General features: G+C 41.2%; 1 protein-coding gene across 1 annotated transcript in view; it reads right to left on the bottom strand.

Moving 5' to 3' along the window:
- The window catches only part of GFRAL (GDNF family receptor alpha like), a 35,636-nt gene extending 21,932 nt beyond the window's left edge, over positions 1–13,704 (bottom strand). Inside the window, exons 1-5 of the mRNA XM_074947838.1 lie at positions 13,503–13,704; positions 8,796–8,930; positions 5,423–5,575; positions 3,510–3,923; positions 1,979–2,035 (exon numbers count right to left, since the gene is read on the bottom strand). Of these exons, the coding sequence (XP_074803939.1) occupies positions 1,979–2,035; positions 3,510–3,923; positions 5,423–5,575; positions 8,796–8,930; positions 13,503–13,524 (781 nt within the window). The 5' untranslated portion in view covers positions 13,525–13,704. The remainder of the gene's footprint in view (positions 1–1,978; positions 2,036–3,509; positions 3,924–5,422; positions 5,576–8,795; positions 8,931–13,502) is intronic.
- Between the last annotated feature and the right edge of the window lie 3,203 nt (positions 13,705–16,907).

The following is a 16,907-nucleotide window of genomic DNA, read 5'->3' as shown; positions in this document are numbered from 1 at the left end:
AAGGTGAGATCCAGAAGGCTTTGTAAGGTTTCTCTACAGCAGCGTACATTTCAGCAGAAGGGTCAAATGCCCATCCTTTTGCAATCAAGGTAAGCTTTGCCATTGAATTCCTCAGGGTTAGAATTTGAAACTGAAAGCTGTCTTTTCCTCACTGAGCACTGCTGTTGGGCAGTGTAGCGGGGCAGGACTCACCCCTGTGGTGCCTCCTGCTGGTCGTCCAGGGAATTAGCTCTCCAGCCTCCAGAGCGCCCTCTGTCGGCCGGTGTCTCACCTGTCGCTGGCCCCCCCGTGTCCCTCTTGGACCCTGGTGCCCCTTTTCCTTGGGTGCCCCCACAGTCTCTGGATCTCCCCTCCCTGAGGAACCCCCAACCCCCTATCCCCACCTCGCCTCAGTATATGGCTACTGCCAGTCACCCCCTAGCCCCCGTTCACTGGGGCGGACTGCAGTGTATAAGCCCCTCATCACAGGCAAGGAGGGTCTGAACCTGCTGCTTTCACCTATGCTTGGCTGCCCCCTGCAACCCCAGTACCTATTTGGCCTTAGACTAGGCCTGCAGCCTGGGCGGTTTCCAGGCCGGAGCTCCCCAGCTCGTCTGGCCTTCCCCCAGCCCTGCTCCAGTCTAGGTACCCTACTCAGCTTGCAGCAGCCAGGTCCCTCCCTCTCAAAAGGCCAGAGAAAGAGTCTCTGTGCTCCTGGCCCACTGGCCTCTTATAAAGGCCAGCTGGGCCTTGATTGGGGCATGGCCCCCACTGTGCCTTTTCCCCCTGTCAGCCTGGGCTGCTTGCCACAGCCACAGCCCTCCCCTGGGCTGTTTTAAGCCCTTCAGGGCAGGAGCGGGTGACCACCCTGCTACAGGCTGGATACACTGCAGTTAAGGTTACTTTATAGAGCTGAATAATTAAAAATCCCAACCCATCAAAAAGTCTGAAGGACATATGGCATTTCACTAATCATTGGCGTGTACTGTAACTGTTTTTCAGAAATTTAAGTTTGAATGACCTCATCTCTTTATTTCCCTGTTTTTAGAGATCTGAGCTTTGCTGACCTCAACCTTCTGGAAGAGCATGAGACACTGCCGGGCAACCTTAACTCTGCTTTAATGAAATTTTTTGTTATTTGAAACATTGAGGGTGAAATCCTGTCTCCATTAAGTTAATGGACACTTTGCTGTTGACTTCAACAGAGCCAGAACTGCAGCCATAGAAAGTAAGTTCTTCATTTCAGAGCCTTTGTTTATGTATTCATCTGTGAACGCCCAGTGCTCTTCTCGTACTATCTTTATAAATCGTAATATCACAGTTAGGGTCCAAACCTGCAAGGTCCTGACTGTCTCCTATTGAGTTTAGTATTATTTCAGAGCCCCCAGCACCTCATAAAGGGTGCCCAGGACCTGACAGGATTTGGTCCTTATTTGCAAGGCAAAGTATAGGGACATGCCATAGCGTTGTGACTGTTGATAAATAAATATTATTAAGGTATTTTTATTACAATAGTCCCTAATGCTGTCATTTTAATGGTGACGTCTGTAAGAGTGAGATATCTATCTTAACTGTTATTTATGCACCTTGTTATAACCATATTTAATAGATGGGGAAGCTAATTCAGATAAAATTAGAACAATCCCCTGCTACTGGAACTTGCATCTATTCTTAGACTCAGATTTGAACCTAAACCTTTATGTTCTGAAATGTTCAGATCATTTTTTTTTAATTTAAAAATTTTGAATGGGACAAAATCAGAAGAATTGCCATTGGCTTAAATGGGATCAGGATATTTTTATTATGAACTTCTGTATCCTTCTCTGACCAGAAATCTATCTGCAAATATTTGGGATTCACTAAATCTGATATTTTAAGTCTGTTTGTTCAATGTTATTATTATTATGTAATCTATATGCAGCAACATTGTCCACTATCACAGACTGAAAGAAAAACAATAAATATGGTTTATAAATTAATAAAATAAATTCAAATTTACCATGTTTGGAAAGAGCAGATAAGTTCCACTGTAATTTAGTTTCCATGTTAATTTTATCTAGAAGAAAAAGATACAGACAGAGACTATATGGAGCATTGATACATTACATCAGCTTGGTTGTGAGCTTTAATGTAAAACTTTATTGACTCTAATGCTAGCATAACCTTTCACATAAAAGTACAGAGAAAAAAAATTAGGTTAGTCAAATAGACTTGTCAATTTGTTTACAAGCTGCATAAGATTCATTAGGTTTATTTAGAGATATTAAAGCAAATCTGCACAGGACCTGTCTTCATTGCTATTGGCAACATCACTCTCCTCTCTGAATACGTGGCCTAAAAGTTTGGGACCTCAATGAGAACTCTTGGGTAATTAGCACCTCTGAAAATCAGGCCCCTTATGGCTAAATATAAATATGGTAGCCTAAATTTTTGAATGTATACACCAATTTTTAAAAACTATATTAATAAATAATAATTATTATTATTTAGTAGTCGTCATCGTAGTTAGAGACAGTTGTTACAGGTTCATCAGGAAATGCTGATTCTCTGAACTGAAATGGTTCACTGAGTCTGTTGCAGATTTGTTGAAACTTTTACTGAAACACAGCGTTTCAGGGTGCACAGCTCCATGAAAGAGCCTGTCAGCTGGCACAGCTCTGAGTGTCTTGGGGCTGATCGACTCTGTGACTTCAGAGCAGATCTCCCAGGTGGACTGCCCAGGGCTGGGGACCCCAGATGCAACTCGGCTAATTATATGTTCTACAATAATAATAATACCAGGGTCCGTGGCTCTGGGCTGCTCCCCCAGGTCAGGGCTTCCAGGAACCCTGTTGTATAACTGGGAGCCTTGAAGCCCTGGAACTCCTGACTCCCCGGGCATTCCTCACTCATGGGCTTCCCTGGAGCCACAGACTCTGGAAACCCAGCAGCTGCTGAGTGAAACTGGCTTTCTTGTCAGCTTCACTGCAGCTATTGCAAGAATGTCAATTTCACTCAGCCAGGATTGATCGGGAAGCAAATTTTGTTTGGAAACATCATACAGAAATGTTTCTGAAATTATTTTTTTTAGGTTTCTCATTTCAGTGACAACAATTTTTAAAAAAACAGTTTCAGGTTGACCTGAACTGAATATTTTTTCCTCAGTTTTTGGTCCAGCCTCCCAACCAAAAAAAACAATTACTCACTTCGTTCTAGTACTAGCAGTGGCTCTGAAAGGCACCACTCAGCACCAGAATTCCCTTGTGCTAGGTGCTGTACAAACACATATTATGAAATTATTCAATTAATTCAAACTACAATTTCACCTACCACTTGATAAGCTGTTTAAATTATTCACATGTATATAATCAGCTTCCTAAAATTCTCCTGTTCCCATCATTCAACTGCAAATAAGTAATAAAATATACAAACTGTCCCACAGATGTGATAATACTGGATTCAAGTAAGTATATAAAGACAGTTTTACACAGCTTTTGAATTGCAATAAAACATAATTTTAACTTTTAAAGGTATCCCTGAATAGCACTAACCTGGATGAATGTCCTGATTTCTCTCATCATCATAGTCGTCTTCCCGCATGGCAAAAGCTTGATTCTCCTGCATGTACTGTAAACACGTGTTATTAAAGATACTCTTCCATATTTTAACACATCTTTTTTGAATTGGTTCTGAACACTTGCAGTTCCCCAGCACTGTTTTCCTCAGCTCCTTCCATGCTGACAAACATTGTTGGCCAACCATTTGGAGACTGCATTTTGCCACCTCTGCCCTGCAAACTCTTTGGAAGTTCTTATACATCATAAAGCAGTTACGGTCTTCTCGGCAGTTTTGCTTTGCAATACTGCAGTCATTTTCTGATTCCCCAGTGCGTTGCATGCCTTTGGGTTCTGAGTGCGACCTGAAGTTTAATTGCATATCTGGGCTTAGGGAAGGCTCCAAATGCCCTGTACAGATAGATTTTGACAAAGACGTATGTTGGAAAGACAATATGTAAGGCTGAATCCTACAAATTCTTTTATAGTCATATCTAAACAAATTTGGTGACAAAGTTAATTCTCCTAAGAATCCGTACAATAAACTGAATTATACAACATTGATTATGGCTTAACTAATTTGGATGATTCCTATGGAAGCTGGTCAATAGCAAGTAACTACATACTCATTTCAGGTTCTTGCAGATTACTAAGTCTTCTTTATGTTTAGTATGTTCCCAAAAATCTGTATAATATAACCTGTGCTCTAGGTTAGCACATAAATGGGCATCAGGTAATATACACAGAACTCTGACTGAAATTACTGCATGTGGCACAATAGAATTAGGTATACAGGGAAAATTCAGCCCAGATGCAACTCTGCTAATTTCATTTAAATTGCACCAGGGAGCAATTTGTCCCTTTGGCCCCAAGTAATTAATGAAGAGGGGTACAATTATCCTCCCATTTGACTGAGGCAAAACAATCATCAGTTTCAAAGTAGTCAGTATCAGGCCTTAGATTTCCAATCCTGCCATCTTGAGTAAGGAAGGCAAGATCAGGTCCTTAACATTTACTTTATTATCTGATTTGATTTGACATGCCATGTGTCAAATCCTGTAGTCTTTATTTAAGGACACTTCTCTTTGCGCCAGAGTCTCCAAATCTTACTCATATTGAATAGTACTTACTCACACAAGTAGTCCAGTTGAAGTTTAAGGGTTTACTCATCACAAACAAGGATTGCTGAATTGAGCCCATGGACTTCAAGGACTGCAGGATCTGATTCTATATGTTATTATATGTTCTACAATGTTTAGGCATATCAGAACAGGTTAAACGAAGAGTTATCAGCCTTAAATTTGAATTTCTTGGTTTTTCCTCTGACTTTCCTTGGTACTGTTGATTTTAAAATAGCTATTTAACATAATTTTCATATATACTTAGGGATGTGAATACACTAGAACCTCACAGTTAACAAACACCTCGGGAAAGGACGTTGTTTGTAACTCTGAAACATTTGTAACTCTGAACAAAACATTATGGTTGTTCTTTCAAAAGTTTACAACTGAATATTGACTTAATACAGCTTTGAAACTTTACTGTGCAGAAGAAAAATCCTGCTTTCCATTTATTTTTATTAGTAGTTAGTGTTTAACACAGCACTGTACTGTATTTGTTTTGGGTTTTTTCCTGTCTCTGCTACTGCCTGATTGTGTTCCAAATGAGGTGTGTGGTTGACTGGTCAGTTCATAACTCTGGTGTTCATAACTCCGAGGTTCTACTGTATTTTAGAAAAGGCAAAATAACATTAAAAAGTCTATTGGGAGATTTTTTGATTTGAGACTCACATACAGGAATTGGAAACTATAAGACTTCCTTATGCTGAGGAATTACATTCTATCTTCAGACATAGTTAAAATTCCACTTCCATTATTTTGTATTATTAAGGCATCAGATACAATAGTTACCTTTTTTAACAGCACATTGTTTCCCAAGCAACAGTTTGGTGCTACAAAAATCATCTTTGGTGCAGATACAGTCTTTAAATTGTGGATACTGGTTAGCCAGGAATTGGATGGTTGTATTACAGCCAACTGAATCTTTTGCCTTGCAGCTGTTGCCTAGGTTTGTCGTCAAGAATATAATTTCATTAATATTTATTCAACAAGGCTACATAAAACAAGTCAATTGCAGTACAATAAGAGAAGATGGTTTTGTTTCTAAATATATCATAATTCACAAATTTAACATGATCTTTGGGATGACATGATGAAAGTGTGGGTACAATTCTGTCTTCATTTATATTGATGCATATTTTTGACCCATTGCCAAAATGTCTATTTTAAGTTCTCATTTTGAGGGCATATAATCTGTTTGTAACAATTACTTTTGACAAAAATTGCGCATACTTTACTATATTTTTGGCTTATTGGGTCAGTTTCACTGGCGGCTTAGCATGCCAATTGTGCTTATCCGGAACAACTGAAAAGCGAGCAACAAAGGTGGGATTTGCAGGAGCAGAAGGCACAGCCTTCTCACTAGCTGACCCTCAACTATAAAACTCCCTACTACAACTACTAAGCATGCTGGTATGTCATTGCCACATTTAGGAATAAAGGTGAAATCCATATAGCCTTTCCAGAATAACGATGATGAAGATAAAATCGCTCCGAAATCTGTGCTCTTGGAAAGCAGGGAGAGAGTTAAATCATGACTGGTGTGGAGAAAGTAAATAAGGAAGTGTTATTTACTCCCTCTCATAACACAAGAACTGGGGGCCACCAAATGAAATTAATAGGCAGCAGGTTTAAAACAAACAAAAGGAAGTATTTTTTCCACACAATGTACAGTCAACCTATGGAACTCTTTATCAGAGGATGTTGTGAAGGCCAAGACTATAACAGGGTTCAAAAAAGAACTAGATAAATTCATGGAGGATAGGTCCATCAATGGCTATTAGCCAAGATGGGCAGGGATGGTGTCCCTAGCCTCTGTTGGCCAGAAGCTGGGAATGAGCAACAGGGGATGGATCACCTGATGATTACCTGTTCTGTTCATTCCCTCTGGGGCACCTGGCATTGGCTACTGGGATACTGGGCTAGATGAACCTTTGGTCTGACCCACTATGACTGTTCTTATTTTCTTATGAGAGCACTTGGGACATTTTTGCCCAACGGTAATTTCTGTAAGGCATTCAGCTACCACGAAGTAGATAGAGATATCAGATACCAGGGTGAAATCCTAGCTCCAATGAAGTCAAAAATCATGTGGTACAAAAGGATTAAGCAGGCTTCGTATAACAAGTTAGACCATGTACTAAACAAGTATGTTTCTACTACCGGGACTGTTGTGTTTATACACAGTATTGATTCAGCTGTGTGATGAGTATGTCAAAATATTTTTGTTGCTGTTTTTTTAATTCTTGTTCCTTTTATTACTGATTAGCAGAAGATAACACATTCCAACTATAATATATATATATGCATTACAAGGGCACTTACAAAAATGCCCTCTTGATTTAAAATCTAAGCATAATTTCAGCTTTGGGACCTACTAATGATTTAGCTTATATATATATATATATATATATATATACACACATACATACACACACACACAATTTGTATAAATATGACTGCAAGACTTCTGACAAATAGCTGAGGCTGACACTTTCTAGGTCATAATCTGTCCCCCCAGCCACAAGCAGAATCCATCATTGTCAATGGGAATTTAATCTGAAGATGAAGGACAAAATATGGTCTTAAATCTAGTTCACGAAGAATCCCCAGATGTGTGATGTGCTACTCCACTGGTAGGGCTAAGTGTTTGCACTCACTCCTGGCTTTCCCCTTTATCAGCAATGAAGTTCACCCCAAACTCATGCCAAGAAACCCTTTGTAGCACACCACCCCATCATTTATTCTCTTTCTCCATATCCACTGTATTTGGGGAGCTAACGCTGAATGTCCTCACAGAAGGAAGTGAGTTTTTAGGATCCATTTTAAAAAGAAATGGGTTGTTGACTGACTCAGAAGGAATTTTATGTGGTAGGTTCAAGAAGACAATAAGCAGCAAGAGGGGAGAACTTTTTGATCTGAGCTATTAAAAAGTTTTACGTTTGCTTTACAACAGAGATTAGGCTGAGTTTCAGGCCAATTGTATTACTGGTTGTATTCAGACAAGTATTACCTGATTCACCCCCAATTAAAAAGTAATCATATTTATTAAGATAAGATGTACCTAGCACAAAGCTCCATGAGCCTTTGGATGCACTAATCAGATATATATTAGAATTAGTCAAAAATGGTAATTGTTTTGCACCAAAATATTTCTCCCCAATTTTTTTTTAAATGAAAATTGTTTGGCTTTTTATTGAAAAACCAAAGATTCTCAATGAAATGAAAATGTTCCACCAAAATTTGGATTTAAAACATCATTCTTCATTGAAAATGTTTTCAAATAATCTTATGACTGGCTCTAATATGAATGTTTTATGTATATACACAATACTGTAGAAAGTATTAAACTGTTTATAAAAAATGATTTTCCTATTCCTTAAGGTAATAAGCAGAGACAGTGAGACTGATTTCCTGTTCTCGTGTAGGTGAAAATCTGTGTTATGCATTAAACAACTGAAGGGAGATCAGTCATATTCAGCACCTGCAATTTATTGTATTATCATTCCCTAGAAATGATTCATTCTGACATGTTGGTGCCAGTTAACTGAACAGCATTAATATGACACCTCTGCATATTTCTTTCAGGCATGTCAGAATTTATTTATTTCATATTCTAATATTACTTCAAAATTATTCTAAGTAACGCTGACATTGCCTGAAGCGTTCTACTCTCTTATTGCTGAATTACGGAAGATGGTATTTTATTGGAAAATGATTCTCAAGTTGAAAATGTTGAGGGCTACATTCTGGAATCGCTACTTAGTTTTTACTCAGCTCTTATATGGTATCAAAATTCCCTTTGGATTGAACTTGTTGACTGGGATTCACAATCTGATCTCTGAAACCTCATTCACTGCATTGAAAAGGAGTTTGCATGAGTGAAACCGAGGGCAGAATTTGATCCCTACTAAGGACTTCACAATTGTAGGCCTGGTCCTGAAATCCCTAGGCATGTAATTATCTTTGATTCTGCTGTCACATGCACAGCTTTTACACGTCGCATGCACATGTGGAATCTTCTTGACGTCAATGGAGTCACTCCAGTTCTACGCTCATGTGAAACCAGAATAAGATATAAAATAACCTGATATAATATGGACAAAGAGTTTTGTTTGACTTATCGCAATCAAAAAACCATGGCTGTATAGACTGTAACTGTTACCTGAAATATTACAGGCATCTTCAATTACATTCCAGACACTTTCACATCCATTTGCAGCACGAATGCATTGCTCTCTCAGGTTCAGACAGTCAGTGGTCTGGGAAGCAGATGTGTTTTTGAAGTATACAACTAATACTGTAAAAGTAGATAATAATGATTAGTTAGTACTACAGGTAAACATCTGCCTCCTTGCATTCATGCTATGAATTGTACAATGCGATTTATTGTAGATTGCATGTAATGACAAATGAACAAGTTAGCGTTTTATTACTTAGCAGTATACAAAATTTCCTATTATTTTTCCAATCACAAAACAATTGTGATTCGGCAGACTTGGCACTGATACAACTCCAGTGTCTTAAGTTTGATCCAGAGGGAGCTTTCAGGGTAAATCCAAAGTAACATCATTGTATTCAGTTGTGTCATTTCAGATTTGTGTTGGCATAAGTGAGCCCAGAATTTGACCCAGGACCTTCTATCTGACCTAATGGAAAAAATAGTGTTATACAAGCTTTCAAGAACTACTTTCTTCATCAGTTCATGACAATACAGAAATGTAAGGGCATTGCAGTCCTTAAACAAAGGGTTAAAGTAAAAGGGAAGTATAAAACTCAGAGGAACACTGGATTTCACTTCCACTTCAGAAACAAAGAGGAGTCCTTGTGGCACCTTAGAGACTAACAAATTTATTTGGGCATAAGCTTTTGTGGGCTAAAACCCACTTCATTAGATGCATGGAGCAAAAAATACAGTAAGCAGTATATATATCACAGCACATGAAAAGATGGGAGTTGTCTTACCAAGTGGGGGTCAGTGCTAATGAGGCCAATTCAATTCTTGTCAACTGTTAGACATGGGTAATGTCCACCTTGATTGCATTGGTCTCATTAGCACTACAAAAGTAATTTTCCCTCCCTTGATATTCACCCCTTCTTGTCAACTGTTGAGAATAGGCCACTTTCACCTTAATTGAATTGGCCTCATTAGCACTGAACCCCCCACTTGGTAAGGCAACTCCCATCTTTTCATCTGCTGTGATATATATATACTGCTTATTGTATTTTTCACTCCAGGCATCTGATGAAGTGGGTTCTAGCCCATGAAAGCTTATGCTCAAATACATTTGTTAGTCTCTAAGGTGCCATAAGGACTCCTCGTTGTTTTTGCTGATACAGACTAACACAGCTACCACTCTGAAACTTCCACTGCAGTTTGCTAAAGCCAGATGCTACAGGATACTCATATCAATCAATATTAAAAAAAATTTAACAGCTGTAGAACTGAACGATGATACAGTGTATTTCTTATTATATAAAATGTTTCCTTCTATTTACATTATTTGGGGGGATGCATCAATTTTGGGTAAAACACAAAATTTTAAATTCTTTTTCAGCGGTACCAAATATACTGAACTTAAAGCCTGTTTTTGAACTGCGCACCTAGCATGAAAAACTGAAGACTGAGGTGTCAGTTGCATGGTAGAGACGTATATCTAAATGTCTCCTGTTGCTTATCTTATCAGCAGGAAATTAGATTGGCCTTGCTGGAGGAGAAGAGACAGTCTGAGATAATGCATTCCGATGATAAAACTATCTTTACTATGATAACATGTTATTTTATTTTTTCTGTTAAATTAACTTTCAGACATTAATTTAGGGCCTGATCATGCAAGTAGCTGAGCACTTCATGGGAGTGGTTTCATTGGCAGTCCCTCAGAGGATCAGAGATTACTGTTCATTCCAGGTGACATTCACGGAATCCTATGTGGGAATTTAAAGAATGCTCTGTGCTCCTTAACCCCAGACTGAAAAGGGCAATTAATGCTTTCTAGGGGCTTGCCCAGGCCCTCTGCACTGGGATGACTTTCACACATTTAACATGGTTCTGTTAAGAGAACAATTTTAAACAACTGCTCCTGTTTAGCACTGATGTTATGTATTTTGGAAATGGTGCTGTGTTGTGAGGCATTATTACTACTATAGGGAATGTTTGGGTTTACAAGTGTATTAACATTTAACTTTCCATCACTGGCAGGTGCACCAATATTTAATATCTCATTAGTGACATCACATACATTTACCTTAAGCTAACAGAGCTGGTACTGAGAAAACGAATTCATGTACATCCTTCCCAGCTGCTGGATCCAATCTGAGTTCATAGCCAGGACAGCTACCTCTGCTCAGTACCACCCATTCAGTCATCTTTCTGCAGCTTGCATTCAGCCAGAAGGAACCCAAGCCTGTCCCTGGGACAAGGAGGACAATACCACCTCCTCTAAGGGATAACTCCAATTGCCATATATACCAGCTGTGGGTCAGGGGCCTGTTTATGGCCTTCCCCTTGTAAAGTCTACTTCTCATTTGAAAGCATTTTGCACACACTTTGATGGGGTAAGCCAGTGGAGAATCAGGGTCACAGAAACTTCTCTGGGAAGTGGGCCTAATTGAGTGGACAGTTCAGACATTACCCTGTTCCTCCTGCAGTGGGGAGTGGGGGGACTTAAGACTCCAGCTGGGTTCCATACCACCAAAGCTCTGTGAACATGGTCACTGTATCTTTAATCTCCCTCCTGCCAACCTAGCCCTTCAGAACCCTTCCTTGCACATGAACAGCTGGAGCTTGGACAGGGGGAGCAGCCAGTTACCAGCTCAGATTTTCTTCTAATTCCTACTAAACTGAGCTGCCTTTCCAAAATCAAAATCTCTAAAGCCATTAAACCTATCAAAGGGCTTCTCCATGTCTAATGACATGACAGTGGCTCTAGATTATCTCTTGACTCCTCTGTACTATACAACGTTAGGGCCAGTAACTGGAACTTTCTGAAGTGCAGCAGACCCACCTCATTTTGCTAATTTCCCTAAACATTTTCACAGCCTGTCACCATTGTTACAGTAAGTAGTGAACTCCAGATTTTTTGGATATTCAGGGAGGATGTCCCACCACAACCACCTCTCTTAGTAACCTGAGGGGGATCCATCTGGAGCTAGATTACAACTAATACAATTAATATTATTTGTATTACAGTAGCACATAAAAGCCTCAAACAAAATTCATATTTCATTGTGCCTGATATTGTGCATACATGAAGTAAGAGACTGTCCAGGCCCTGAAGAACTTACAAGTCAAACAGACAAAGGGCAAGAGAAAGGAAATAAGTATCATCTCCATCTTAAAGATGGGAAACTGAGGCACAGAGGTATTAAATTACTTGCCCAAGGTCACATACGATATCTCTGGCAGAGCTAGGAATTGAACCGGGATCTCCTGAATCCTGATCCAGTGCTTTAGCTATATAAACAGCTAGACAGATAGAAAAAAGTAAGGGTAGCTACAAAAGGGAGTGATGTACCGTATATTGCATGAATTTTGAAGCTAGTAGCTCTAAGGCCAGAAGTAACTAAGTGGAATGTTGTTTTAAACAGCAGAATAGAAAGTTAATGGCTTTGAGAGTACCGATATGCAGAACATAGTGGGAAAATGAAGGATAAAAATGAGCAGGAACAAAGAGTTAAATGTATAGGAACAGCATTTTATCTTGTTCTCTTCTATCAGCTTCCTATATACCTGCTTTATTGATTTCTCTTTTTCCATTCAAAACCAAAGGGAAATGTCAATAACTCTTCTTATGGTACTACCTGCACTTATGCTTTCCACTCAGCAAACAAGTGACTGTTTGTTTAGACAAGGCATCCCATTTGCAGGTCTTCTTGATGGCTGAGTTTCTTATCAATGCTCATGCTAGATCACAAAAGAACACTCTTGTTCCTGTGTGGTGTTTACAGACTTGAACATATTACCAGGGACTCGTTTGAATAAGTTTGTTAGGTGCCCTGTTCAGCAAAGTACAACCCTAGAGATCACACTTGAGTGTGAAGTGAGCACCTGCTCATCCACACCTTGTAGTTTTCCAGCAGCAGCGAGAATAAATAAATAGGGATCAAATCAGGCATGAGCTCCAGGAAAGGGAAATTCATCTGACCCATGAAGCATCAATAATGGTGTGTAGAGAATTAAGCTCACTTCACTGACGGCTAGTAGCATAGTTGACAAATCCCATGTTCAACACAGAGCGAATCTGAATAGACTTCTCAAACTGGAAAGCATCAAATACAAATCTATGCGAGCCTGGGGGAAAAAACTACCTCTCTGGGTTCAGTTCGAGTCCATGCCCCGTTTTGAAGATGCTATTCTTACATTATGTTATTTCATGGAAAGGCAGCCTCTAGGCATGATGCTAGTAAATAATGATTTGAATAGCTACATGCAACCAGAGTGGGGACTTTGGAACACAAAAGTAAAACTACTTTTTACAAGAGAGCAAATCTTCTCCCTTCTAAAGGCAAGCCACGCACACTGGTGAGGATGCATGCACAAAAGGGAGATGCAGACAGAACAGATAGATACGGATGAGATGGACAGATGGGAACTGATGCACACAAATGAGGTGCGTACACCCCATGGGTGCCCCACGGGTGAGAGGCAGGCCCACGGGGGAGGTTCATTCATGAGCTAGCCATGCACACAAGCGCGCTGTGCATCCCGGCGCGATGCAGGAAGCTCGGGAGCCGGCAGGTGAGTGCCAGCCAGGTGAGACCGGGGCAGGGGAGGCAGCGGCAGCGGCGGGCGCCTGCAGATGAGCTGCAGAAATAAGCCGGCTGGTAGCAGGTTCTGTCTCCTCCCGAGCACTGACAAACCGGGCGAACTTACCTAGGAACAGGAGAGAGCTCATTGTGCGGCTGTGGCGGCTGCGGGGGCTGGGCGGAGTGGATTGCAGGTGAACGCCAGGCACCGGCTCGGGTCTCAGGCTGTTTTCAGCACCGCGGGCGGCGGAACAGCGCTCGGCTGCCCGCCCAAGGGCGGCGATTGGGCAGCGGGGCGCCGCGCTCAGCCCTGCCTCGCCAGGCCCCTGCTCCGCAGAGCGCACCAAGAGAACCCAGCCCCCCTTGGCACTCCGGCCGCCCAGCGCAACTGGGGTGGGCCGCTGAGCACCCTGCTGCCCCTTCCCCTTGATCTAGGCGCCTCTCCCCCCTCCCTCAGGGACGCGCTGGCGGGGGGCTGGGTTTTTAACCACATCAGATCCCGTGCCAATGAGAGCGCGAATGATCAGGCGGGCGGCTTGATCCAGCCAAGGGAAATGGCCCTTGGCTGCAAAAAAAAAAAAAAAAAAAAAAAAAAAAAGGGCCCACGCTACTTTCCACAGCTGCAAAAAGCAAAGTCAAGTCCGTTTGCCACTTAGGCGCAGATGCTGCACGTGCGTTAGGCAAGATGATGCCACCGCAGATTCTGCCGGGTGGGGTTTGGAAGTCCTGGCACTAGACTCCAGCGGAGAACAAGCTTTAGGAAAGAAACATGCGGGGTGGCGCTGAAAGAAATTACTGCAGGTGCTAAAGGGAAAGACTCGCAGCAAGTCGAGTTCTGCCATAGAGGCAGATTAGGGACCCCCCCCCCCGCCCCCACAGCTGCACAATATTGAAGGGTGCAGGTCGTAGTGTAGCGGCGGTATTGTGCCCACGGGACTTCTACACAGTGGAGGGATAAACTTTTCCAGTGCGGCTAGCCTGGCGCAGACCTTAGGGCTTGGCTATCAAGATTTCATCTTTTACTTTACGTCTGCTTTTCTTTAATATTTGTACAAAGAACATCCGACCGGGAAGGAAGGGACCTGGAAAAGAGGAAGAGGAAAAAGAATGATAATTTAGCTTGGTTAGTTTCCCCTTAAGTTAGTGTGCTGTACTGATAAGACTTGAAATGCACTGGATACACTTTCAGGCAACACATCCGATGTCAAGGAGACAACGTCTCGCCTTATTACAAATTAACAGTGAAAAGCCAGTTATTGCACCAAATAAGATCAGTCTTAAATCTAATGCAGCACAACACGTGCCCGCTAACCCCAGTGCTATGGCAGCTCCTGTAGCTGAGCTCTCTTGAGTTGTCCCAGGGCACATACCACCAGCCCCATACTTAAGAGAGGCTCTTTAATGCATGGGAGGTTCCCGGTCTTCCCATGGAACAATGGGGCAGGAGAAATTGGATTAGAACGGGAAGAAAACCTCTCATGGAACCATTTTCCATCAAAGAATGCAGCTCTGTCTAAATCCAATGCTTCACACACACACACTGGAAATTTTGTTGTGAATCAGAACAAAACCCAAATTTTGAAATCCTCTGCACAACAGAATTTCCCTTCTCTGACAGCTGTAGGCTGGGTACTTGCTCCCAGATCTTCCCAATAGCTGCAGCATAAGAGAGGGAGGCAATTCAGAGCCTAGCCTAGTTTCCTGCTCTTTCCCCTGGTCGAGTAGCTCTGGGGCTCTGCAGATCCTTAGACCAGTCTACAGCGATACACAAGAGCTTTGCTGAAGTCTTGTGTCTTGCCTTAGGATTTTTTGTCTTCTCATTTCCCCCTTGTTAACCTGATTCATTCTTTATTCATCCCCCCCCCCTTTTTTTTGTTACTACTTTCGTGCTCCTTCCTTCCACAGCCCTTTAATTTGATTTTTATCCTGGAGGAGTGACGAATTGGGGGGAGCGGTTCTTACCTGTGTTTAGTCACATTTTGGAAAATCTCTGATTAGTTTTCCATAGCCCTTTCATATGACATTATTAGAACAGGGTCTTCTTTCACATCATGTAATTTGTAGAAGTCCCTCCAACCCTCCACTCCTGTTTGAATATTGTCTTTGGTAATCTTCTGTCAGCAATTTGCATATGTTAGGAACTGAAATCTGTTCTCAGCATCTTGGATCTAGAATAGCCCTCTTGGCCTATCAACCACGAGTGAATATCAGGAGTTTTAAAGGGCAGCATTATGAACAGATATAAACAAATTAAACCAATTTGACATTAGTGTGAGGTTTGATGGAGTTACACCAGGAATGAATTTGGCCTAACTAAGGTTTTCCTAGGGTACAAAGACAAACACGTTACTGACAACACATTAGTCCAGGCAGTTTTCCTGTAGATGAATACAGGTGTAAAGAAAGAGGTCAACAAAAGATGTTTTCCTCTTCCAGTGTTGATTAGGTTCAAAACAAAAGAGGTTTTTCTCTTCCTGTGTTTAATGTATTCCCTGAAAAGACTGGGTCAAAGTAACATCACAACACACACACAGCTGCATGTTGAGTTCATTCTTGTTGCTGAACAATCCTCCGACAACATAGCCATTTGGCAATGCATCCAAAGGACATCAAAGTAAAATGCTAAATTTGTAAATTTATGACATAGTTCCAATCACAGTATTGACGCATGGGGTCAGTCTAGTTTTCCTACACTGCTTGTTCTATGACGTTTTGATTGGATTTGGTGCTCAGATGCTATAATACAGGATGCTTTAAAACACCTAGAGCAGATGTAGATGTACAGTTCCCATTGAAATCAATGGGCATTTTCCCATTGACTTCAATGGGACCAAGAGTTCATCCATTTTGTATGCACTTGAGAACTCCAGATTATATTTAATCTCTTCACTCTACTCATTCTGATTTATCTTTATAGAGATTTTATTACCGATTGTATTTTAAACTCCAAGTTCAGCATATGTTTGTAGGGAAATATTCCCAGCTTTCTATCTTTTTTTGGATTTATTATGTTGCCACTCATGTTTTCTATACCTAAGCAACTCTTAGAAGAGTATCTTGAATATTACAGTTTCGTGTTACCACTGCACGCACTGGTGATTACAGGCTATATACACAGTGGCATATCTGCATGGAGCAAAATGTGATCCAATAAAGCAATACCAAAATATTAACAATTTGTTAATTATTGGTCCTGCCAGGTGCTGAGCAGCACAACGAGCTCAGCACACTTCGCATCTATTGGGAGTATTCAGCACTTCCCACGATCAGGCTGTAATCTATGTGGGGGACTGGAAGGGAGAGAAAGGAGAGAGAGAGAGTGTGTATTGGCTTTAAGTTATGGTGGAGTTGCAGGTGTAAATCAGGAGTTGCAGTGTAAATCAGGAGCAACTGCACTGAAGACAACTGATTTACACAATTATAGCACTGATGTAAATAAGAGGAGGGTCAAGCCCAAAGTGATAGGCGCTTTATAAATACGCACACACACGGGTTGGAAGGGACCTCAGGAGGTCATCTAGTCCAACCTCCT

The sequence above is a fragment of the Natator depressus genome, chromosome 3, assembly GCF_965152275.1.
Source record: "Natator depressus isolate rNatDep1 chromosome 3, rNatDep2.hap1, whole genome shotgun sequence".
Taxonomy (NCBI): Eukaryota; Metazoa; Chordata; order Testudines; family Cheloniidae; genus Natator; species Natator depressus.
Note: the sequence above shows the minus strand (reverse complement) of the source record. Positions and strands in the feature narration are given on the sequence as shown.